At 42.2% G+C, this 24,897-nt stretch overlaps 1 protein-coding gene across 5 annotated transcripts in view; it reads left to right on the top strand.

The window, feature by feature from the left end:
- KIF1B (kinesin family member 1B) overlaps positions 1 to 24,897 on the top strand; it is a 175,616-nt gene that overhangs the window by 99,993 nt on the left and 50,726 nt on the right. For 3 of the 5 annotated variants that reach the window (XM_055261855.2, XM_055261854.2, XM_055261853.2), the window contains 5 exons: positions 9,872 to 9,965; positions 11,880 to 12,028; positions 14,035 to 14,213; positions 14,907 to 15,044; positions 24,637 to 24,755. In XM_055261855.2, coding sequence (XP_055117830.1) covers positions 9,872 to 9,965; positions 11,880 to 12,028; positions 14,035 to 14,213; positions 14,907 to 15,044; positions 24,637 to 24,755 — 679 coding nt within the window. Of the gene's footprint in view, positions 1 to 9,871; positions 9,966 to 11,879; positions 12,029 to 14,034; positions 14,214 to 14,906; positions 15,045 to 16,254; positions 16,504 to 24,636; positions 24,756 to 24,897 lie in introns of all 5 variants that reach the window. The other 2 variants (XM_055261852.2, XM_055261851.2) reach the window with 1 other exon arrangement.

The raw sequence follows: 24,897 nt of genomic DNA, 5'->3' as shown, positions 1-24,897 counted from the left end.
TTGTACTTGCTTGGTTCTTCCATGAGAATGTAAACTCACCTAGAATAAATGCCGTATCTGTCTTATTCACTTCGCCAGTCATATAAATCCATAACCTGGAAGAATGGTTCTTAAACTTTAATGTCAGTTAGAATTTTGGGGTCTTATGAGAACACAGACTATTGGGCCCACCTCCAGAGTTTCTGATTCGCTAGCTCTGGGGCGAAACCTGATAAATTTGCATATCCGATAAATTCCCAGGTGATACTGATGCTGCTGGTCCAGTAAACAACTTTGATAACCAGTGATCTGGAATGGGGGCTTGGTAAGCATTTTCTATAAAACGCTAGATAGTAAATATTTTAGACTTAGTGGACCATGTGGTCTTTTTTGTGAAACTATTCAACTCTATTATTGTAGTAGGAAAGCAGCCATAGACAATATGGAAATGAACAAGGGTGGCCGTGTTCCAGTCAAACTATGTTTACAGAAACAGGCAGTGGGCTGGAGATCTAGAAGATAGCTACTTCTGATAAATATTTATCTAAAAGATCAGTATGTGACTGTGTATGTGATCTAGAAGACAGATATATGCCAGTTGCTGGGATAAGTGGTAAGTGACAAATGTGTGATCCCTGGCCTCATAAAGTTCTCAGAGTTGTGGAGGGAGACAGCTGTAATAACCATACCAGTAGTGAGTCAGTACATTTGTGACAAGTGCCATGATGGAAAAATAGAAGGTGCTCTGAAAGGGTTTAACGGGTGCCTTTGGGAATGAAAGGTGGCCTCTCATTGCTGTTAGCTGACAATGTTTTTGTTTCACTGAGGAAAAAAAGCAGTCAGAAGAAACTTTGTTTTCTTCCTTTGTCTAGTTTTGCCTGCATCATCCATCCATACCTGTACTGGGCTTTCCCTCCTGTTAGTGGATAAACTGTCCTTGATCCTCTCCTAGACCAGCCCTTGCTCCCTGCATTCCATGCCCTCTCAAGAACTTGTTGAACATTTACCCCCTTCTCTTTTACATCATCAGTTTCTCTCCTGGATTATTCCTGCCAGCATGCAAACATGTCACCAGTTGCAAAAGTTTTCTGTACTTATCATGTCCCACTTGCCCACCTCCCATTCTTTTTTTTTTTTTTTTTTTTGATATAGAGTCTCACTCTGTCACCCCAGGCTGGAGTACAGTGGCACAATCTCAGCTCACTGCAACCTCCACCTTCTGGGTTCAAGTGATTCTCCTGCCTCCTGAGTAGCTGGGACTATAGGTGAACGCCACCACACCCAGCTAATTTTTGTATTTTTAGTAGAGACGGACGGGGTCTCACCATGTTGGCTAGGCTGGTCTTGAACTCCTGACCTCAAGTGATCCACCTGTCTCAGCCCCCCAAAGTGCTGGGATTACAGGTGTGAGCCACCGCTCCTGGCCCCATTTTTTCTTTTCATTATTTCCTATCCTCATTCTTGCTGGAACTCATCTAGTCAGACTCTTGTTCTCCCCTCACCACCAAAGCTGCTCTTATCAGGGTCATGAAAGCTCTTCTTGATGACAGATTCAGTGCATTTTCTCAGTCCTCATCTTCCTGAATGTCTCTGGCATTTGACACAGTTGCCTACTCTTCATGGGACACTTTCTTCTCTTAGCTTCTTCTTTTCCTTGAACCTTTCTAGCTGCTCCATCATGGTCTCTGGACACAGACCTTGGCTATTTCTATATGTTTCTCTGTTCCCCCTTCCATTTTTGTACTGATGATGAAGATAATGATAATTCGTATATTGAGCATGTATTACATGTATTAATACACATAAACCTTTTACATGTATTGACTCATTGAGTCCTCACAACACCCCTCTTCTGTGAGGTAGGTATTGCTTATTTCCTTTTCACATACTTTCCCAGTGTAACAGGCTACTCAGCGGGAGGGCCAGAGCCAGTCCCAGGGAGTCATTGTGTCTGCAAACCTCTGCCCCGCCTCGCCTTCTGCTGACTCTCAGGTGTCCTCTCTCTCCAGCCTGGGCCCCTACCCTGAGCTCTAGATGTTGACATACAACTACTACCTGACATCCAAATCACTGGCAGGCACCTTACATTTAAACCATTTGAACTGGAGCAGCTAGCTCTTGCCAGAAATCCAAGTTATCTTTAGTTTCTCTTTTTCTTCACATCTCATGATCAGATCAGGAGTAGATCCTGTTTGCTCTCCCTGTAAAACATATCCTGACTCCATCTCTTTTCACCACCTTTGCTGCTAATACCCTGGTCCAAACCACCACGGTGCTGGACAGTGCTGTGACAGCCTCATGACCATTCTTCTTATTTCCATAGTTCCTCCTAAGTTCCACAGAGAATAATGTTTTTAAAACATATCCCAGCTCTAAACCACCCAGCAGTTTCTATTAGAATAATATCCCCAGACCTTACCATGGTCTATAAGGCCATCCATACGTCATTTGCTACCTGATTACATCTGATGCATCTCCTACCCGTCTCCCTACTCTGCCATTCCATCCACACAAGTTTTCTTGCTTTTCCTGAAATATGTGGTGCCCCTTGCCATTTCAGGACCTTGGCACTTGCTGTTACTATTACTTTGAGTAGAATAACCCCCACCAAAGACCTCTGCGTGCTTGCTTAACCCTTCCCAGACCACTCAGTCTAGAAGTCTGTCTCCCATTCTTCTCCCTGGTAGTCTCTAACCCTACCTTTATCTTTCTTCATACTAGTACTCTCCACTAAAATCCGTCTATATTTTGTTTACTCTTTATCATCTCTGTCTCCTTTGTCAATGGAACCCTTGTCTTATTGACCACTAGCATTTGGCACATAGTAGGAGCACAAAAGGTATTTGCTGAATGGATGGATGGATAATGGTTTAAAAATCATGCTCTGGATTGCCTGGGCTCAAGTCCCATTTTTAGCATTTGCTTAACCTCTTCCTTTCTCTTTAACATGAGGCTAACTATATAGTACCATCTTTATTTTTTTGTTGTTGTTTCGTTTTTTGTTTTTTTTTTATTGAGACAGGCTTGCTCTGTCACCTAGGCTGGAGTGTGTAGCACGATCTTGGCTCACTGCAACCTCTGCCGCCCCAGTTCAAGCGATTCTTGTGGCTCAGCCTCCCAAGTAGCTGAGACTACAGGCACACGCCACCATGCCCTGCTTATTTTTTTGTATTTTTAGTAGAGATGAATTTTGCCATGTTGACCAGACTGATTTCGAACTCCTGACCTTAGGTGATCCGCCCACCTCGGCCTCCCAAAGTTCTGGGATTACAGGCATGAGCCACCACGCCTAGCCTAGTACCATCTTTATAAGGTTATTGAGAAGATTGTAATAATTCATGTTTAACATTAAGAACACTTCCTAATACAAAATAAGCTTAAAAACCAGGGTAGATAGGTAAGAGAGAACATTCTAGTAGAGAGAACAGCCAGTGCTGTGCCTTTATAAATATGGGGCATATTTTGAACTAGTTAGGATTTTTTTTTTTTTTTTTTTGAGATGGAGTCTCGCTCTCTCAGCCAGGTTGGAGTGCAGTGGCGCAATCTCGGCTCACTGCAAGCTCCACTTCCTGGGTTCACACCATTCTCCTGCCTCAGGCTCCTGAGTAGCTGGGACTACAGGTGCCCACCACCACACCCGGCTAATTTTTTGTATTTTTAGTAGAGATGGGGTTTCACCGTGTTAGCCAGGATGGTCTTGATCTCCTGACCTCATGATCCGCCCGCCTTGGCCTCCCAAAGTGCTGAGATTACAGGCGTGAGCCACCGCGCTTGGCCATTAGGATTTCTTATAAACATAAATGTCTACTGAAAAAATTATTATTATTATTATTATTATTATTATTATTATTGAGATAGAATTTCATTCTTGTTGCCCAGGCTGGAGTGCAGTGGCGAGATCTCGGCTCACAGCAACCTCTGCCTCCTGAGTTCAAGCAATTCTCCTGCCTCAGCCTCCCGAGTAGCTGGGATTACAGGCGTGTGCCACGACGCCCAGCTAATTTTTGTATTATTAGTAGAGATGGGGTTTCACCAGTCAGCCAGGCTGGTCTTGAACTCCTAACTCACCCGCCTCGGCCTCCCAAGTGCCGGGATTACAGGCATGAGCCACCGCGTCCAGCCAAAATATATTATTTTTTAATGTGCCTTCCATAATTAGTTTTTGTCACAAAATGAACAGAACAATAGTATGTGAATCTCATTAATTAGCCGTTTGTTGTGGGAAATGGTGATGATATTTGGGGAGGGGGCCAATTCAATAGATGATGTTGATATTTTAACTATCAATTGTGGTCAAAATGCAGTTAAAGTTTTTTGTTTGTTTGTTTTTGTTGTCGTTGTTTTTGAGATGGGGTCTCACTGTGTCCTCCAGGCTGGAGTGGAGTGGCACAATCTTGGCTCACTGCAACCTCCACTTCCTGGGCTCAAGTGATCCTTCCACCTTAGCCTCCTGAGTAACTGGGACTACATATGCCCTCCACTAAGTCCGGCTAATTTTTGTGTTTTTAGCAGAAACAGGGTCTCACCATGTTGCCCGGACTGGTCTCAAACTCCTGAGCTCAAGTGATCCACCCGCCTCTGCCTCCCAGAGTGCTGGGATTACAGGCATGTGCCACCACACCTGGCCTAGTTAAACTTTTTAGATTCATAGGGCTATGGGAAATCTTTTCATGTTAGTTTTGGTTACTAAAGCACAGCCACAGCTGTTAGGGAAGGTCATCCTCATACCTTAACTGTCAGAGTCTGAGAATTTTGTGTTCATTGGTAGTTTGACCAGCCTGTCAACTTATTCTTGAAGAAATCCTCAAGATAAAGTATTAACATTTTTTTCTACCTGATGATTTTTAGGTAAAGCAGCAGCTTTTCTCTTTTTGCTAAAATAATTCCATGTAATGTATAGTTTTCCCCCTACTCCCCAGCTTTTTGAGACATTTCAAACAGAGACGCTGAAAAAAAATACTATAATGAACTTTTGTATACCCATACTTATATATTTTTCCTGAATTATGTGAAAATTATAGATATCATGACAGTTTACCCCAAATACTTCCATGCTTACCTCCTAAAATCAAGAATGTTCTTTTTTTTTAAGATGGAGTCTTGCTCTGTCGCCTAGGCTGGAGTGCAATGGCGCAATCTCTGCTCACTGCAAACTACACCTCCCAGGTTGAAGTGATTCTCCCGCCTCAGCCTCCCAAGTAGCTGGGACTACAGGCACCTGCTATCATGCCCGGCTAATTTTGTGTTTTTGTAGAGATGGGGTTTCACCATGTTGGCCAGGCTGGTCTTGAACTCCTGACCTCAGGTGATCCGCCTGCCTCGGCCTCCCAAAGTGCTGGGATTACAGGCATGAGCCACTGCACCCAGCCAGGAATATTCTCCTAATACCACTATCCCATCTGGGAAATTTAATACTGATTCCATATTGATTCAATATTGTATCATGTACAGTCCATTTTCAAATTTTCTTAATTAAATCAAAAATTAGGAAAGAGTGTTTTAATCCAAGATCCAGTCAAGGTTTATATATTTCATTTGGTTGTGATTTTTTAAATCTTTCATTACACTGGTATTTTGAATTGTCTAGGCCACGTTCTGATTTGTCTGATTGTTTCCTCAATATTAGATTCACGTTAAATCTTTTTGTTAAGAATGCTATAAAGGGGCCAGGTGCAGTGGCTCACGCCTCTAATCCCAGCACTTTGGGAGGCCGAGATGGGTGGATCACCTGAGGTCAGGAGTTCAAGACCAGCCTGGCCAACATGGTGAAACCCCCCTCTCTATTAAAAATACAAAATTTAGCTGGGCATGGTGGCACACACCTGTAGTCCCAGCTATTTGGGAAGCTGAGGCAGGAGAATTGCTTGAACCTGGGAGGCAGAGGTTATAGTGAGCGCTGAGACTGTGCCACTGCACTCCAGCCTGGGTGACAGAGCAAAACTCCATCTCAAAAAAAAAAAAAAAAAAAAAAGAATGCTATAAAGGGGCCAGGCACGTTGGCTCACTCTTGTAGTCCCAGCTACTTGGGAGGCTGAGGCAGGAGGATCACTTGAGCTTGAGAGGTCAAGGTTATAGTGAGCTATGATTGTACTATTGCACCTCAGCCTGGGTGACAGAGGGAGACCCTGTCTCCAAAAAAAAGGAAAAAGATTGCTCTAATGGTGATGTTGTGTACTTCCTGTTGCATCACATCAGTAGACATAAAATGTCAATTTGTCCGATTATCAATAATGTTAAAGTTTGGTAAATTTGGTTAATGTGATGTTTCCCAGCTCTCTCCATTGTAAATATATCATTTCCCTTCTTACTATTAGATATCTGGGCATGGACTTTGGATCATATGCATATTCTGTTTCCCATGCATCTTTTGCTCAATTATTTTAGCTTTTTGTTGTTTGTTGTTATTGTTGTTGTTTTTAAGATGGGGTCTCTTCCTCTGTAGCCCAGGCTGGAGTACAGTGGCACGATCTCAGCTCACTGCACCCTCCGCCTCCCAGGCTCAAATGATCCTCCTACCTCAGCCCCTCTAGTAGCTGGGACTACAGGTGTGTGCCATCACACCTGGATAATTTTTGTATTCTTTTGTAGACATGGGGTTTGGCCATGTTGCCCAGGCCAGTCTGGAATTCCTGGGCTCAAGCAGTTTGCCTGCCTCAGCCTCCCAAAGTGCTGGGATTATAGGCGTTGAGTCACTGTGCTTGGCCTATTTTAGTATTTATTATCCTTGCATGATTCAGTTATTACATCTGGGGTTGCAATATGGTGATTTTCCAATTGCCATTTCTTCTGCATTTATTAGCCACCTTTTTTTTTTTTTTTTTGGTTTTTGTTTCTCAGATGGGATCTTGCTGTGTTGCCCAGGCTGGAGTGGCTATTCACAGGCCTGATCATAGAGCACTGCAGCCTTCAACTCCTGGGCTCCAGGGGTCCCAGGGGCTGGGCATGGTGGCTCACACCTGTAATCCCAGCACTTTGGGAGGCCAGTAACTGCCTCAGCCTCAGCCTCTCAAGTAGCTGAAATGAACAGGTGCATGCCCCGTGCCTGGTAATTAGCTAGCTTTTAAAAAATTTTTATTTAAAGAAAAGTTTCCCCTTTTTCTCTCCTTTCAGTATCACCATGGAATCGTGAATTCTTTCTATATTCAATGTACTGTGTTATTTTTCTGTTGATTTATTGGCCAGTGGGATCCTGTGTCCTTTTGAAATGGCCGCAGTGGTGTTTGAGTTCTTGCATCTTTTCTGACACAAAATATTTCAGACTCACCTTGTACTTCCCTTGCTTCAGACCTGGAATCAGCTATTTTTTTCAAGGAGCCCTGGTTCCTTTCAGTGGCAGTGGTACTTAGAAACCAAGATCTAGGTGCTATGTATGCTTAAAAAATAACCTTTTATAAAAAAAACATTGCCTGAGGCTGGGCACAGTGGCTCACATCTATAATCCCAGCACTTTGGGAGGCCGAGGTGGGCGGATCATGAGGTCAGGAGTTCGAGACCAGCCTGGCCAACATAGTGAAACCCTGTCTCTATTAAAAATACAAAAAATTATCCAGGCATGGTGGCACGCACCTGTAGTCCCAGCTACTTGGGAGGCTAAGGCAGGAGAATCGCTTGAACCTGCGAGGCAGAGGTTGTGGTGAGCCGAGATCGTATCACTGCACTCCAACCTGGGTGACAGAGCGAGACCCCATCTCAAAAAAAAAAAAATTGCCTGACATTTCGATATTGTATTACCATGTAAGAGGGCTTTCACGTGTTTTTAAAATGGTTCATCTCTTGGTCCTTCCTCTAGTACTGTGTGGGTAGGCAGGTCAAATGCTAGAATCTTCATTTAAAGATGAAGAAGGTGAGGTTTAGAGAGGATTTAACTTTATCAGAATTATAAGGCTAGTAAGAACAAGTGCCAGGACCCCAAACCCAAGCCTTTTACCAGTTTAATTTTTTTTCCTTTTTTTTCATAATATGTAGTCTCCTAAAAAGTGTGTTTAGATATCTAATAGAGCTACGTAGTTGGTTCGTGGTCTTGGTCACTGCCTGCCCATCTAAAGAGAACACTTCCTTTGTGAGAGTAACTGACAAATGACCAGAACCATAGAGGATATTTGCATCCTTCTGAGCATTGCTTGGGAGCTCCTTTTGTAATGGAGTTTGCTAAATGGCTTTCAGCAGTGCTTTGTGATGCATGGAATGTTTGATGTGGGACTTGGAGAGCTCTGTTTGGAAACAGTGGGTGGTCATACACCCTTTGTCTCATGACAGCCTGTAATTGGGTCACTGCTAGGGAACCAAAAGAAGCAGGGCTGGGTGCGGTGGCTCACGCCTGTCATCCCAGCACTTTGGGAGGCCAAGGTGGGCAGATCATGAGGTCAGGAGTTCGAGATCAGCCTGGCCAACATGGTGAAACCCCGTCTCTACTAAGATATAAAAATAAGCCGGGCATGGTGGCGGGCACCTGTAGTCCCAGCTACTGAGGAAGCTGAGGCAGGAGAATTGCTTGAACCCGGGAGGTGGAGGTTGCAGTGAGCCAAGATCGCGCCATTGCACTCCAGCCTGGGCAATAATAGAGTGAGACTCCATCTCAAAAAAGAAGGAGGAAACCCTGGCAGTAAATCTTAAAATGCTATGCTTATGCTATAATTTAGTATTGCGCTGTTTGAAGGTCTCTTTCTTAACCCTACTTATTTTATTTTCACTAAAATTCAAGTTTTTCAAATTAACAACCTAAGGAAACTTTTTAGACATTTGTCCCTATTCTCTCCCCACCATGAGAGTTTCATACCTCAGATATACTACGTATCTGTATACTGTATATATTTGTACTTCATATATTAAAAGACTAAGATTTTTTTCATCCTCTGAGAACCATTTTTTGGCCCCTTTGGGGTGATATTACCCTTATTGAAAAATGCACGGAGTAGATGGAAAAATGAAGGATACATCTGATTTGTATTACAATAATCCTTTTTTTTTTTTTTGAGACAGAGTCTCGCTCTATCTCCAGGCTGGAGTGCAGTGGCGCGATCTCTGTTCACTTCAACCTCTGCCTCCCGGGTTCAAGCGATTCTCCTGCCTCATCCTCCCAAGTAGTTGGGATTACAGGCACGTGCCACCACGGCCAGCTAATTTTTGTATTTTTAGTAGAGACAGGGTTTCTCCATGTTGGTCAGGCTGGTCTTGAACTCCCGACCTCAGGTGATCCACCCATCTCAGCCTCCCAAAGTGCTGGGATTACAGGTGTGAGCCACTGCATCCGGTCAGTAATCCATCTTATAGTTGCATATTGAAAATAAAGTGTCTTACTTGAATAAATGCAGTCTATAAATTATTTCAGTCTTAATAGCACTATGAGCTTTTGGTTACCTGAAGGCTAAACTCATCCTCCTACTGATCAAAGATAGTAATTTTTCACTCATAGGAAGCATCAAAGTCTACAATCTTAATTTTTTTTCCTTCCAAAGAGTTAGATAATTGAGATTTTTGATGATACTGGTGAATTTAATCTTTTCAATATTGTTTTTCTCTGGAATTATTGATATATAAGATATTACTTGAATATATTCTAACGCTTAAGGTATACACGCATTATTTCACCTAAAAATTCCCCCTTTCTCCTACCACTACCCCAGATAAAGAACTCTTGAGTCTTTGAGGGAGTAGAAACATAGTGCAGTGAGTTTTTTCTTTTTAACATTTACCCATTACAGACCATCTTGTGTGCTTTGTGGGTTTTTTTCCTAAACATTTCTCTGTATGTCTTTTTATTATTGTTTCCTGCCTTTGTCTCTTTTCTTTGTCCTTTGCTTTCTCTACTTCCCCCAATATTCCTTCCATTTCTCCTTCCCTGCCCTCTTATTTCTTCCCTCTCCTACATGTTATCTCCTTTCTTTTCATTCAGGACTATGAGAGTAAATTGCAGGCCTTGCAGAAGCAGGTTGAAACCCGATCCCTAGCTGCAGAAACAACTGAAGAGGAGGAAGAAGAGGAAGAAGGTGAAATCTAGAGACCGAAACTTTCCTGTGTATATCTTTTTGAAGTTATATTATCAAATTAGTCATTTATGCATAATCAAAGCTGGATTCCTCTTAGTTGGCCCTATCATTTATTGACATTTTACTGAGCCAGTTTACAGATGATTGACTAGATGTGCAGTGTTGAGAATCCAGGCCGTATTTTATGAGATGGGGATGGGAGTGATAGTGTTCTTAGACCTTCACAAGGTTTCTGAGCACATCTTCATTTAAATCCCTTAGAAAGTTTACATGCACTGTCTCTCATATTGCTGTAGATGTGACTTTTATATATCTATTACAAATATAGAGCTTAATCTTTGTTAAGACAGTCTGTTCAATTTGAAGCCATTTCTGGCAAATTTCTAATCATGTTGCTTAGTCATGTTTGCTTATCTTAGGTTTTCCAGCATTTCTTAGTTGAGTTGGGGCTTTCATCATTACTTATTGCGTTATAATGCAGTATGAACACTTACCACAATTCATTTTTCTACCTAACCTCTTGGCAATCTCAAGGCTTCAAACTAACTTTGAAGGAACTTTTACTTTATGTATTACATTTCTTATTTATTTATTTATTTACTTATTTATTTTTGAGACAGAGTTTCGCTCTTGTCACCCAGGCTGGAGTGCAATGGCACAGTCTTAGCTCACTGCAACCTCCGCCTCTTGCCTCAGCCTCTTAAGTAGTTAGGATTACAGGGATGCGCCACCATGCCCGGCTAATTTTTTGTTTTTAGTGGAGACGGGGTTTCACCATGTTGGTCAGATTGGTCTCAAACTGCCGACCTCAGGTGATCTGCCTGCCATGGCCTCTCAAAGTTCTGGGATTATAGGCATGAGCCACTGCACCCAGCCAATTTCTTATTTTTAAATAAGTAAGATGGTACCTTGTTTCTCTCTGTAACAGAAAAAAAAAAAGAAATATATGAAGTCATACAATATAACAGAGGTCAGGAGTTTGTCTTTTTTTCTTTTTTTTTTTTTTTTTTTTTTTTGAGACGGAGTCTCGCTCTGTCTCCCAGGCTGGAGTGCAGTGGTGCGATCTCGGCTCACTGCAAGCTCCGCCTCCCGGGTTTGCGCCATTCTCCTACCTCAGCCTCCCGAGTAGCTGGGACTACAGGCGCCTGCCACCACGCCCAACTAATTTTTTGTATTTTTAGTAGAGACGGGGTTTCACCGTGTTAGCCAGGATGGTCTCGATCTCCTGACCTCGTGATCCACCCGCCTCGGCCTCCCAAAGTGCTGGGATTACAAGCATGAGCCACCGCGCCCGGCCTTTTTTTCTTTTTTTTGAGACAGAGTCTCACTTTGTCACCCAGGCTGGAGTGCAGTGGTGCAGTCTTGGCTCACTGCAACCTCTGCTTCCTGGGTTCAGGCAATTCTCATGCCTCAGCCTCCTGAGTAGCTGGGACTACAGGTGCGTGCCACCACGCCTGGCTAATTTTTGTAATTTGTAATTTTAGTAGAGATGTGGTTTCTCCATGTTGGCCAGGCTGGCCTCAAACCCCTGACCTCAGGTGATCCGCCTACCTCTGCCTCCCAAAGTGCTGGGATTATAGACGTGAGCCACTGCGCCTAGCCAGGAGTATTTTTTTTTTATTGTGCCCACATGCTATACCTTTTTTTTAAAACAAGAAAAATTTATTTCTTTGTTGTACTATTTTAAATAAATACAAAAGTAGGATTTTTAAAGATTTTCTGAAATGTATATATTGCTTTCATAATATCAACAGAATTTGGTAAGTTTTACTAAAAAGAAGAAGAAACAAAAGCAGCTGAATGGAGAGAAACTGGAAAACACCTCACCTTGATAAAAGAGATAAGCTAGAAGAGAGGTGTAATTTTTATATAGTTGTAAGATTGCCATTAAATATGCATCATTCATTCTTTCAGTTCCTTGGACACAGCATGAATTTGAGTTGGCCCAATGGGCCTTCCGGAAATGGAAGTCTCATCAGTTTACTTCATTACGGGACTTACTCTGGGGCAATGCTGTGTACCTAAAGGAGGCCAATGCCATCAGTGTGGAACTGAAAAAGAAGGTATGGAGCAGGAGGACACAGGAGAGCTGGAGGCAAAGCCGAGCCTGCTGTGGGTGCATCTGGGCTCTCACCTTGAATTAACCTTTTCCTTTGGGGGAACTCAGCCACTTTGTGCTATAAAACAGCTTTATATATGTCTTTATTTAATATATGTGCCTGGAACATAGTAGGCACTAATTAAATTTTTGTTAAATAAAATTTTTTTAAAAAACAGATGTTTTCTAGCTTATTTTACAAATAGACTATATTCCTCACAAAAACTGGAGAAACATAGTAATAGAAAAATACTTCTCTTGGGTTTCTGAATAATTTTAATTTTCTTCTGCTTTTCTATTATTAAGTTTGCACCTCTAAGTTTGGTATGCCCCTTTGCCATTGATCTGCTCCTCCTCTAGGGTCTGAGAGGCACTGTTGTGTAGTGGACAAGCATATGCACCCTGGACCCAGACAGTCCAGGTTCCAGTCCCAGCTCCACGAGTGGTGTTGATCCCCCTAGCCCTGTGCCTCCATTCCCCCATCTACATAATGGGGTTGGCAGCAATATCTGGCACCAAGGGATTTTGTGAGGAATGAAAATGGGCATATGCATAAAGCACTTATAGTGCCTGGCATGGTAAAAGGCAATAAATGTTATTCATTTTTGTAAGTATTACCAAAACTTCACACTAAACCTTAGATTCAGTCTTCTGTATGCCCCCATGTTTATCAGTTTCTTCACTGCTAAGATTACAGTGGAAGACCATATTGTGTAGTAGGTAAGAGCATAGACCACCTAACTTTGGGGAAATTAATTATCTTCTCCTAGAACTAAATTCTAGTTTTAGGGAATACGATACGTTCTTCATTCATAATCTCGGCAGCCTTTCTCATTTTATAATTATTTATTAGCCACTCCTCTCCTCAAGTAGACTAAATAAAGGCAGTAACTGTCTTTTTTTCTTACTACTGTGCATAGCATTTAATTAATATTAAATAATTGTTTAATAATTTGTTGGTGAAACTATAGCGTGGTAGTGAGAAATAAATGATGCGATGTCGTGAAGTACTTACCATATAATAAACACTTTTTTTTATGAGATGGGATCTGGCTCTGTTGCCCAAGCTGGAGTACAGTGGTGCAATTATGGCTCACTACAGCCTCCACCTTCTGAGCTGGGCTCAGTTTGTAGAGACAGGGTCTCACTGTGTTGCCTAGGCTGGTCTCAGACTCCTGGGCTCAAGTGATCCTTCCGCCTCAGCCTTCCAGCGTGCTGGGATTACAGGTGTGAACTTCCATGCCCAGCCAAATAAACGCTTTTAAGAGCAGTAGTTGCAATCCTCTGAATTTAAAATGGGAAACCTTGCTGTGTTTTCATCCTCTCTCATTAGTGAGGGACTAGATATGCATTTTGTGGCCCACCTTTTGGTCTCTGATATAAATTCTATAAAAGTCTTCATTCATTCAATCAAAATGTATTTATAAAGATTTTATGCCGGGCGTGGTGGGTTGTGCTTGTGATCTGAGCCGCCGAGGCGGGTGGATCATTTGAGCTCAGGAGTTCAAGACCAGCCTGGGCAACGTGGTAAAACCCCATCTCTACAAAAAATTTTAAAAAATTAGCTAGGCTGGTAATGCATGCCTGTAGTCCCAGGTACTCAGGAGGCTGAGGTGGTAGGATCACCCGAGCCTAGGAGGTGGAGGCTACAGTGCTCTGTGATTGCATCACTGCACCCAGCCTGGGTGACAGAGTGTAACCTTGTCCCCACCGTGCCTCCCCTCAAGAAGACTTTAGTATGTGCAAAAACACTGCCAGGCTAGGAAAACAAAGTCCTTAAATAGCTTAATTTGAAGTTAGGGTTATTCCCTATGACTGCTAACAGGTGGCCATATTTTTCAGTAGAAAGTTAGTCACAAGATATTTGTTGAGCACATTAGACCTCTTTCCCATTGGGCATGATTGTATCGTCTCATCTCTGAAGCTTGCTTGCTGAAAACCGTTTGTCAATGGTTTGTTCTTTCCATTCAGGTGCAGTTTCAGTTTGTTCTGCTGACTGACACACTGTACTCCCCTTTGCCTCCTGAATTACTTCCCACTGAGATGGAAAAAACTCATGAGGACAGGCCTTTCCCTCGCACAGTGGTAGCAGTAGAAGTCCAGGATTTGAAGAATGGAGCAACACACTATTGGTCTTTGGAGAAACTCAAGTATGAAAACATTCATAAAGGCTGGTTGTTTTATTTAGGAAATAACAATGACCTGCTCAAGTGAGCTCCCTCCAGCTCTCCTCTCTCTGGGGACACTGTTGCTTACTTCCCTGTACTTTCTAAATGTTGTTGCTGGCCAATGGTATTACCATCCATCTGTTTTCTTTTAAGTGAATAAATGCACTCCTCACACACTCTGACATTTGTAGATATTTAAGTTTACCCTCCATAGACCCTCTTTTAAATTTTGAATATTCCAGTTTCATCATATTTCTGTTTCAGATTTAGAACTTATTCATCTTTTCTATCCTGGACCTCAGGATAATAAATAATAAACATGGAAGTTATAATCTAGCTTCTTTTACATGTAGTATGATGAGGTATTTCCCCCTGTCTCAGTGTATTTGAGATGTCACATACAGTTGACCTACAATATTCCCTCTTATGACTTTTCACCCGGTAGAGGATAGGTGGCCATTCTTGACTTTTGATGGCTTATCTCTAGAATCAAGACACTTTAGATACTGAGTGTTGGTTTCTGAATTTTTGGGCTTCATTCTTTTTAAGTAACATTAAATAGTGGGAGCAACTCCCTTTTTTTTGAAGAAAATCTTGAACGGAAGATGCTTCCAAAGTGAAAGTTTAATGCAATCTCATTATATTAACCCAATGTGCTTTGTGTTTACTAAATAGGCAGAGGCTGGATTTGATGCGAGAGATGTATGATAGGGCAGGGGAGATGGCCTCCAGTGCCCAAGATGAAAGCGAAACCACTGTGACTGGCAGCGATCCCTTCTATGATCGGTTCCACTGGTTCAAACTTGTGGGGAGGTAAGTGATGATTTTGTTGATGTCTTCTTTTAAAATAATGAATAGTTTTAAGTGTTTAAAACCTGAGCAGATAATATAAAAAGTTAAGAGGAAAAAAAAAGGTGTAAAAAGGCCTTGTCTGTAATCTTATCCACTCACAACCACTGCATCATTTGGTATATTTCCCTTCAGTTATATTCAGCAGGCATTTTTGTTTCGAGTCTCAAACTTTCAGCCAAAGTATTTAAATCTTCCCCAACTTTAAACTTACAAAGTGTTCTGTAATTGATTAAGATAAATTTAGAAGGAAAAGAAAACTTATGCCTGTATTCTACACAGTTTAAATTCATAGTACAGCTTATCAGACACAATCTCTTCGTGATCTGATTTGTTCTTCCTTTTTTTAAAAAGCAATTCATCCCACTTTAGTCATTGCAAGGGTAAATTAATTGCACCTTGGTAGTCCCCTTCAGCCTCATTTTTTATACATTATTTCCAGCACTTAATGAAAACACATAGTGCCTCTATGAGTCCATATTGAGTCAAGTGTTCTTAGAGGTTTCGAATTTTCAAAGCAGGGAAATTTAACTTTGAGCTTATGATTTCAGAATTTGAATTGCTTTTTCAATTGCAGAAAACCCTGTGATGGTTTTTAAAGAGGCTGGGTAAAAAGGAGTTGCTGAAGTCATAGTATGTTGTGGAAATGAAGTAAATCTTTTCCACTCTACTCTGATAGCAAAGTAGTTTTTCAAAGAGATGAATTGGCCAAACACATCTTACCCTAGCAAAGCACATGCTGCTTTGCCATATGCCATTTCATCCATTTTGGTTTCTGCTCCAAAATGACGTGAGAATTTCAGTAAAGATTGAAAGCCTTCTTGTTTCACTTTGATGTTGAGTGGGTCCTTTGAGGCCTGGATGCTGATCTTTTATGTGAACTGGAGAATGTAAACGTGTTATAGCACAGTATTTACCTAGGATGGTCTATTCACGTGTTTCCTTTGCTTTTCTTATTCTAAGGATCAGTCCTTACATAAATTTTTCAACTTGCCCTTGTTCCCTTTCACCTGACCCAAATGATTTATGCTTATTTTATCCTTTTGCTTTTCCATTTGCTTCTATTGTGTTGATTCCCCAGTGGATTCTGTCCTGTTGGCACCTATTGCTTCCTGTTTAACCAACTATTCCTCTCTCCCTGGCTGTGTTAATTGGCGTCTTACCTGGTGTCTAGCTCCCCCATTTTCCACGGCTGTGTGAATGAGCGCCTTGCCGACCGCACACCCTCCCCCACTTTTTCCACGGCCGATTCCGACATCACTGAGCTGGCTGACGAGCAGCAAGATGAGATGGAGGATTTTGATGATGAGGCATTCGTGGATGACGCCGGCTCTGACGCAGGGACGGAGGAGGGATCAGATCTCTTCAGTGACGGGCATGACCCGTTTTACGACCGATCCCCTTGGTTCATTTTAGTGGGAAGGTTGGTGAGGTTATTGTGAGAAAGGCGAAAAGGGACCAGCTCTTGCTCTGAAGGCCTCCCTGCTTGCGCAATTTTGGATAACCTTGCATTAGCCACTTCAACTCATGAATGCTCTTTTTCAAGTTCTCCAATACTTCAAGCTCTTTGTCAATGCTGGTCTGAGACAGTTCTCAGGCATTGTGTGTGAGGTCCTCAGTCTACTCAGCACAATACATAGCAATATATAAAGACTGCATGGAAGACACCTTGTCTTAAATTGCCCAGAAATTTTGTTCTGAAGAAGGGAACCCCAAAGGAGAAAGTAAAGCTAAGAGTCAAATGTAGTGGGTTCAGTGAATAGTATTATGGTCTAGATGTTTCCTTTTTAAAGGATTGTGATTGAAAAAGCATACGGAGGTAACATGAGAGAGGGGGCAGAGCGAGGCCAAGGTTTGGCTGAAGAATTTGTGGTACTGCAGGAGTCAGAGGACAAAAGTAGATTCAGGAGTACAGTTAAATTTATTTTTTGCTTAGTCTACTGAGTCCTAAAAAGAATCAGGAAAGTTAAGCTTCTCCTTTACCTAAAACGGATGCCTTTCTTTGGCCAGTTTCACTGAGCCTATCTACGGATCTTTGGCATCTGCTAAAATTTTAACCTATAGGGTTTATAATGATAAAGCTCACAAAATCATCTATTGACCCCATCAACAGTGAATATTGGCCAGGCATGGTGGCTCACCCCTGTAATCCTAGCACTTTGGCTCACACCTGTAATCCCAGAACTTTGGGAGGCTGAGGTGGGTGGATCACCTGAGGTCAGGAGTTTGAGACCAACCTGACCCGTGAAACCCGTCTCTACTAAAAATACAAAAATTAGGCTGGGTGCGGTGGCTCACATCTGTAATCCAGCAGTTTGGGAGGCTGAGGCGGCCAGGTCACCTGAGGTCAGGAGTTTGAGACCAGCCTGCCCAACACGGTGAAACCCCGTCTCTACTAAAAATACAAAAAATTAGCCGGGCACAGTGGTGGGTGCCTGTAATCCCAGCTACTTGGGAGGCTGAGGCAGGAGAATCACTTGAACCCGGGAGGCAGAGGTTGCAGTGAGACAAGACTGTACAACTGCACTCCAGCCTGGGTGACAAGAGCGAAACTCCGTCTCAAAAAAAAAAAAACAATGAATCTTTGTTCGGTGCTATATGAAACTGCTTTGTGTTAAGACTAGTTCACCAAACTGAGGCATTGTCTCTGGCTCTCAGTTTGTGCATCCATCTTTCAGTGATGCAGAACTCTCTATGCACGTAATACTGGTGTCTTTGTTCATCTCCAGCTTTCATGCTGAGATAATTTAAATTACAAGTTCAACAGTAGAGCATGCATTGGATTAACCAAAAAGTATGTCCAGGTTTAAAAGTATTAAATTTAACTTTAATGGTACATTAGAATCACATATTGTTGAATCCGTTATAAATAAGGGAATTATGTCATTTTTAAATGGATGAGTACCAGTTATCTAAAAATTAAAGGATAGTGAGTCTGCTGACCTAGTAGAGACATAGGTTCTTAAATTTATCTCACCAGGCGCAGTGGCTCACACCTGTAATCTCAGCAACTCTGGAGGCTGAGTCCAGGAGTTTGAGACCAGAGTGGGCAACGTAGTGAGACCCTGTCTCTTTGAAAATTTAAAAAACAATTAGTTGGGTGTGGTGGTGCATGCCTGTAGTCCCAGCTCCTTGGAAGGCTAAGGCAGGAGGATAACTTGAGCCCAAGAGTTTGAGGCTGCAGTGAGCCATGATTGCACCACTGCACTCCAGCCTGGGGACAGAGCAAGACCCCAACTCTACCAAAAAATATAAAATAAAATAAAACAGAATTTGTAGTATGGTATTGGTCACATGGTCGGAACCTCATAACTAAATTAGAAGATGATCATTGTTATGGAAAGGGGGAAAAGAAAAGCTTTTTTGATAGAAATGAAAGTCTCAAGTGTAACTGTAGGTCATAGTATTAGACAGTCTCTGGGTTTTCCAATGGCAAAGGAGCATTTAGAATTCAGTTTTTCCATGAATAAACATAAAGGGATTATGTGGCCATGAATATTGTTTTCTACTGGTGTATCACCATGAATAGATACTTAGAATTTCAGAGAAGCCGATTTTTATTAAAATGAGAAAGGTATGTACAAATAATGGGACAATAATGCTTGCTTCATTCGATGGCTGCCTGTGTTCTTCAGCACATTTCTATCCTATTCTAAGGGAGTTGGAAGTTAAAACCCAGTTTCTGGCCATAAACTTTGTCCCAGTGCTAATTACACAGTTTCTAAAACTGTTCGCTTGTGTTCTATACCATTGCAGTGAAGAGTAGGCAGCTTCATCTTACGTAACATGGTGAGGAGAAGCCTGACCTAATTGTCAGGAGAAGCCTTGGGTCCTAGGCCATCTCTGTCACTACGACAAGCAACTTAAACTGAAGCCTTTTGGGCTCTCAAGTGTAAAGTGAATAACAGGTAGAAATAAAGAGCCATAAAGATCTTTTTCAGCTTTCATATTCTGTCATCTACACTAGCAAAAATGAATATCCTGGTTAAGACTTCTACTAAGAAGCATTTGTATTTTGAGGAAGTTGTATGGAAACTCAAAACAATCCCACTTCATGTGGAAATTAACTGAGGATACATGTATTGTTTTCTCTCTAGTTTTATAGTTTTCTTCCTTTTAATCATATCAGATGTAAGTATAAGTATAAAGCAATCAACTCTATTTTGATTTTCACATAAAATACTTAAGGAGCTATGGCTCAGGAATTGATTTTTCCATTTGTTTAGGTTCCCAAGTTCTAACCTTGCAAGAAAGGACTGGGGGAGGAAGTGAAATAATATAATAGCAATCAGTAAAGTGAAGGATAGCTTTCCATTTTTGCCCTTGACTACATTTCTCTTCTACAAACAAAATTTACAATAATGCAACATCACCCAGTTGTGTAGTGGTCATTATATGTGTAAGGAAAGTAACTACTTTCCTGTTTTTGTGATTCACAAGATTGGATTTCTCCAATTGGCATATAATTGCAAATATAAATCACTTGTAAAATTTTTAGTTTCTGGCTGGGTGCGGTGGCTCACGCCTATAATCCCAGCACTTTGGGAGGCCGAGGTGGGCAGATCACAAGGTCAAGAGTTCAAAACCAGCCTGGCCAACATGGTGAAACCTCGTCTCTACTAAGAATACAAATATTAGCCAGGCATGGTGGCTTGTGCCTGTAATCCCAGCTACTCAGGAGGCTGAGGCAGAATTGCTTGAACCCGGGAGGCGGAGGTTGCAGTGAGCCGAGATGGCACCACTGCACTTCAGCCTGGGCAACAGAGCAAAGACTCCGTCTAGGGGGAAAAAAAAATTAGTTTCTTGTGAAATTCCATTAGTAAGTTTGTTTTTTAGCCATGACTGCCTCTGCTAAAACTTTATATTGCAAGTGAAAAAGAGCTTGTCCCTTTAGCTATTCTCTTATGGCATGCTGGGATGTTATGAACCATCCATCATAATTTGCGATGAAATGTAAAATATTTAAGCTAGTCTTCTGGGTTAAAAGGGGGTTAAAGATGATTATTCTATGATCTCTTTAAGTACCTTAACTGACATTCTTTCTGTAAGTAGCACCATAATTTTGCTAATTTTTCTTATCTTTATGTTGACCAGTTTGTTTCCCTTTTTGAAGTAACTTCATTGAACTTTCTGCTAATGTATCCTTTACATATTCCCCTCTCTCATCCCTGTTCTCCTTCAGTCTGCTAGGTCAAAGTATAAGGATTCTCAAAAATGCAGAGTAATTATCAAAATTCTGTTTAAAAAGCCTCAGAATAGAATGTTTATATAGCATTGATTTGGAGCTAAGGGCTATATTCTGGTAACATAACAAGGTACTGCCTAGTGAATGTGTGATTGTATAGTCATGGAGCTGATGTCCCTGCCATAGAATTACAGAATTATCTAGAAAGGGAAATCTATAATAATGGCCTTCAATGCTCCGACACTTGGACTGGCCATTGCCATAGGCAGAAAGGCAATCTCATCTTTACTGTGTGCGCAAACAGTACTTTAATGTAATGTGTGCTTAATATAAGCTTTCTTTAAAAAAAAAAAAAAAGGTGGCTCTTGTTTTTGAATAGCTATTTTTAAGATAAATTAGATATAGTTAGGAATCTAAATATGTTCTATATAGTTAATATCCATTATGAGGTGGCTCTGAAAAACCAACCTAGTATCAGTTGGATGGCTTTGCTTTTCTGCTTCTGGTATAACCCATTTTTCTAGAAAAGCTTCCACTTCTACTTAAAGATAAGAGGCAAATCATTTTCCTGTTCCCTTATGTACGTAGATATTCACTTACCAAATATTTATAGAGTGGCCCAGCCCTCTGCAGACAGTGGTGAGCAAAACCAGACATGGTTCCTGCCCTCATAGACTTATAGTCTGATGGATGACACAGACATAAATTAAATAATTGCACAAATAAATGTAAATTATAGCAGTGATGAAATAGTTGTGTGTGTTGCCGGAGATCACATAACATTGGGGGACCTGTTATAAGAAAGTGGTGTTTGAAATAAGACCTGAAGATGTGAAATCAAAGGCATGAGGCCGGGTGTGGTAGCTCACGCCTGTAATCCCAGCACTTTGGGAGGCTGAGGTGGGTGAATCACCTGAGATCGGGAGTTCGAGACCAGCCTGGCCAACATGGTGAAACCCCGTCCCAAAAAAAAAAAAAAAAAGACATCAAAGGCATGAGGTGTAGGCATCGAGTACAGAGAGGACTCCAGGCAGGGGACATGTGCGATGGCTCTTTAATGGCCCAGGCCTTGAAATGGGCAAGTCTAGCTGGGGTGCCCATAATAGAGGAGGGTGATCTGTATATGTCTTTGACAGTGAAATTATCCATTTGATACCTTACGCCAAATTCTTAGTCTTTTAAATTCTGTTGCAGTAGTTGTTGTTTGAGGGTCTTGTTTAGAACTTTTTAGAACTTTTCATTCTCACGTTTTTTTACACCAGAGCTTCAGCTCTCTGTTTCTTAGCATTTCTCTCTCTCCTGCTTTGGAGCAGACTGAAAGGGAAGTGGCATTATTTCATCTGATTTAATGTTCATTTACAGTCATTTTTGTTATATTTTTCATTTGTATTTCATTTATGCTCTAGTCATGTTAACATTTGTTTTTCTGTGATGTATTATGTCTGTTTTCATAATTTTCATTACTTTGAGTTGAAATCCCAAATACCCAGTCCATCCTCCTCCTCTCTTTGTTTTAAAATAGATTTCAGAGTAGGAGAAGCATCAGATAAACATGTGTGTCACTTGGTTTTGTTTGATTTATTGATACAAGTGTCTATCTTTGTCTTTTGTCTTATGTTTGAAGATCAGCATATACCAAATGGGAAGACTGGAATCATAGTAGGAACTAGATTCTATTTCCCTTTCACTAATTGGAATGAACACTCTTTAGCTTTGTGACCACCAGTTTTTATTGCTTTTTTAAAAAAGTAATAGCTACAAAATAAAGAAGAAAATACAAATGTGATAGGACTTTGCTAGTTTGCTTGAAATATAAAGTGTTAGAGCTATAATTTACCTTTTACTTATGCATTTCTGAATTAGGTTTTGAACTCTAGGAGCAAAAGCAAACATTTTAGGCATCAACTGTCATCTTCTGCCTTAACATTTATCTTTTTTATTTTTTTTTTCTCTTGAGATGAAGTCTTGCTCTTGTCCCCCAGGCTGGAGTGTGATGGCGCGATCTCGGCTCACTGCAACCTCCACCTCCTGGGTTCAAGCGATTCTCCTGCCTCGGCCCCCCCGAGTAGCTGGGATTACGGGCGCCTGCCACCACGCCTGGCTAATTTTTGTATTTTTAGTAGAGACAGGGTTTCACCATGTTGGCCAGGCTGTTCTCGAACTCCTGACCTCAGGTGACCCACCTGCCTCGGCCTCCCAAAGTGCTGGGATTACAGACATGAGCCACCATGCCTGGCCCTTAACATTTATCTTGGTGCCCATTCAGAGTCTCCTCTAATCTTAGAACTCAAAAATTTCTTGCTGCAGAGCTTCTCTGCCCATATGTGTTTGCTGACCTCACCTTGTCAGTCACCCTGCCTGAAGATAATAGTCATTTCTTTTTTTTTTTTTTTTGTTTTTTGAGATGGAGTCTCACTCTGTTGCCCAGGCTGGAGTGCAGTGGAGCGATCTCGGCTCACTGCAAGCTCCGCCTCCTGGGTTTACGCCATTCTCCTGCCTCAGCCTCCCGAGTAGCGCCTGCCACCATGCCCTGCTAATTTTTTGTATTTTTCGTAGAGATGGGGTTTCACCGTGTTAGCCAGGATGGTCTTGATCTCCTGACCTTGTGATCCGCCCGCCTCAGCCTCCCAAAGTGCTGGGATTACAAGCATGAGCCATGGCGCCTGGCCTCTTTTTTTTTTTTTTTTAGACAGAGTCTCACCCTGTCACCCAGGCTAGAGTGCAGTGGTGCAATTTTGGCTCACCACAACCTCCACCTCCCTGGTTCAAGCGATTCTCCTGCTTCAGCCTCTCAAGTAGCTGGGACAACAGGTGCATGCCACCATGCCTGGCTAATTTTTATAATTTTAGTAGAGACAATGTTTTGCCACATTGGCCAGGCTGGTCTCGAACTCCTGGCCTCAGGTGATCCGCCTACCTCAGCCTCCCAAAGTGCTGGGATTACAGGCATGAGCCACCACGCCCAGCCAACAATAGTCATTTCTTAAAGTAACAATACATCGCCAGGCATGGTGGCTCACGCCTGTAATCCCAGCACTTTGGGAGGCCAAGGCGGGCAGATCACCTGAGGTCAGGAGTTCGAAACCAGCCTGACCAATGGGGAGGAACCCAGCCTACTCAGGAGGCTGTGCGGCAGGAGAATTGCTTGAACCTGGGAGATAGAGGTTGCAGTGAACTGCGATTGCACCACTGCACTCCAGCCTGGGCAACAGGAGCGAAACTCCATCTCAAAATAAATAAATAAGGTAACAATAAAGACCCATAGGCCAGGCGCGGTGGCTCACGCCTGTAATCCCAGCACTTTGGAAGGCTGTTGTGGGCGGATCACGAGGTCAGGAGATCAAGACCATCCTGGCTAACACAGTGAAACCCTGTCTCTACTAAAAATACAAAAAAATTAGCTGGGCGTGGTGGTGGGCGCCTATAGTCCCAGGTACTCGGGAGGCTGAGGCAGGAGAATGGCTTGAACCTGGGAGGCAGAGCTTGCAGCAAGCCAAGATCGCACCACTGCATTCCAGCCTGGGTGACAGAGTGAGACACCATCTCAAAATCAAACAAAAAATAACCAATAAAGACTGTAATGCTGTGATATGGAATTTATTTTAGAGTTGTTAACTGTATTTTGTCCCATTTCCCTGCCTTTTTTGTCTCTTGGTTTCTGTTTTATCTATTGGGAAAAATGAAACAAAACCTCTTTATAATTTCTTAAATTAAAAGGTTAAGCTCGCCTGGGCACGGTGGCTCACACCTGTAATCCCAGCACTTTGGGAGGCCGAGGCGGGTGGATCACAAGGTCAGGAGATTGAGACCAGCCTGACAAACATGGTGAAACCCCATCTCTATTAAAAATACAAAAATTAGCTGGGTATGGTGGCGCATGCCTGTAGTCCCAGCTACTCGGGAGGCTGAGGCAGGAGAATCACTTGAACCAGGGAGTCGGAGGTTGCAGTGAGCTGAGATCGTGCCACTGTACTAAAGCCTGGCGACAGAGTGAGACTCTGTTTCAAAAAAAAAAAAAAAAATTAAGCTCTTGAATGGGCTCCTCCTCCAACCTGCCCACAGCAGCATTCATAGAGCAGTATCTTGAATGTCTGCTTCCAGGTGTGACTCTTCTCCCTACAGTAGTTAAGTTTTAGAGCATGATTTGGTGTGTGTTGGTCTTCGTCAACAGTTCTGCCAAGCGTTTGCTTGTTCATTATCTGTGCTGAAAAGGCAGCTGGAGGCAGATCTGAGAGGATAGGACTGAGAAGGGGTCTTAAGACAAGGCCAGAAGTCAGCTCACAGTTGCAGGAAGATGGTCTCAGTGAATCTGAAAGCCAGTTTATCTCTCCATGGATGCTCTGACATTTGTCTCCTGGTTTCTGTCTCTAGGGCATTTGTTTACCTGAGCAATCTGCTGTATCCCGTGCCCCTGATCCACAGGGTGGCCATCGTCAGTGAGAAAGGTGAAGTGCGGGGATTTCTGCGTGTGGCTGTACAGGCCATCGCAGGTAGGTGACTCTCTTCTGAAATGAGAGCTGTGAGTTCTTTGTCTAGAGACAAAGCAGGCTGATTCGGCCTGGGTCACACTTATATTACACATACAAACTGTGGGGAGTTTGTATGTGTAACATACATACACATACTTTGGAG

This window comes from Symphalangus syndactylus, chromosome 22 (assembly GCF_028878055.3).
Source record: "Symphalangus syndactylus isolate Jambi chromosome 22, NHGRI_mSymSyn1-v2.1_pri, whole genome shotgun sequence".
NCBI classification, from domain to species: Eukaryota; Metazoa; Chordata; class Mammalia; order Primates; family Hylobatidae; genus Symphalangus; species Symphalangus syndactylus.
This window is presented reverse-complemented; position numbering and strand designations above follow the sequence as displayed.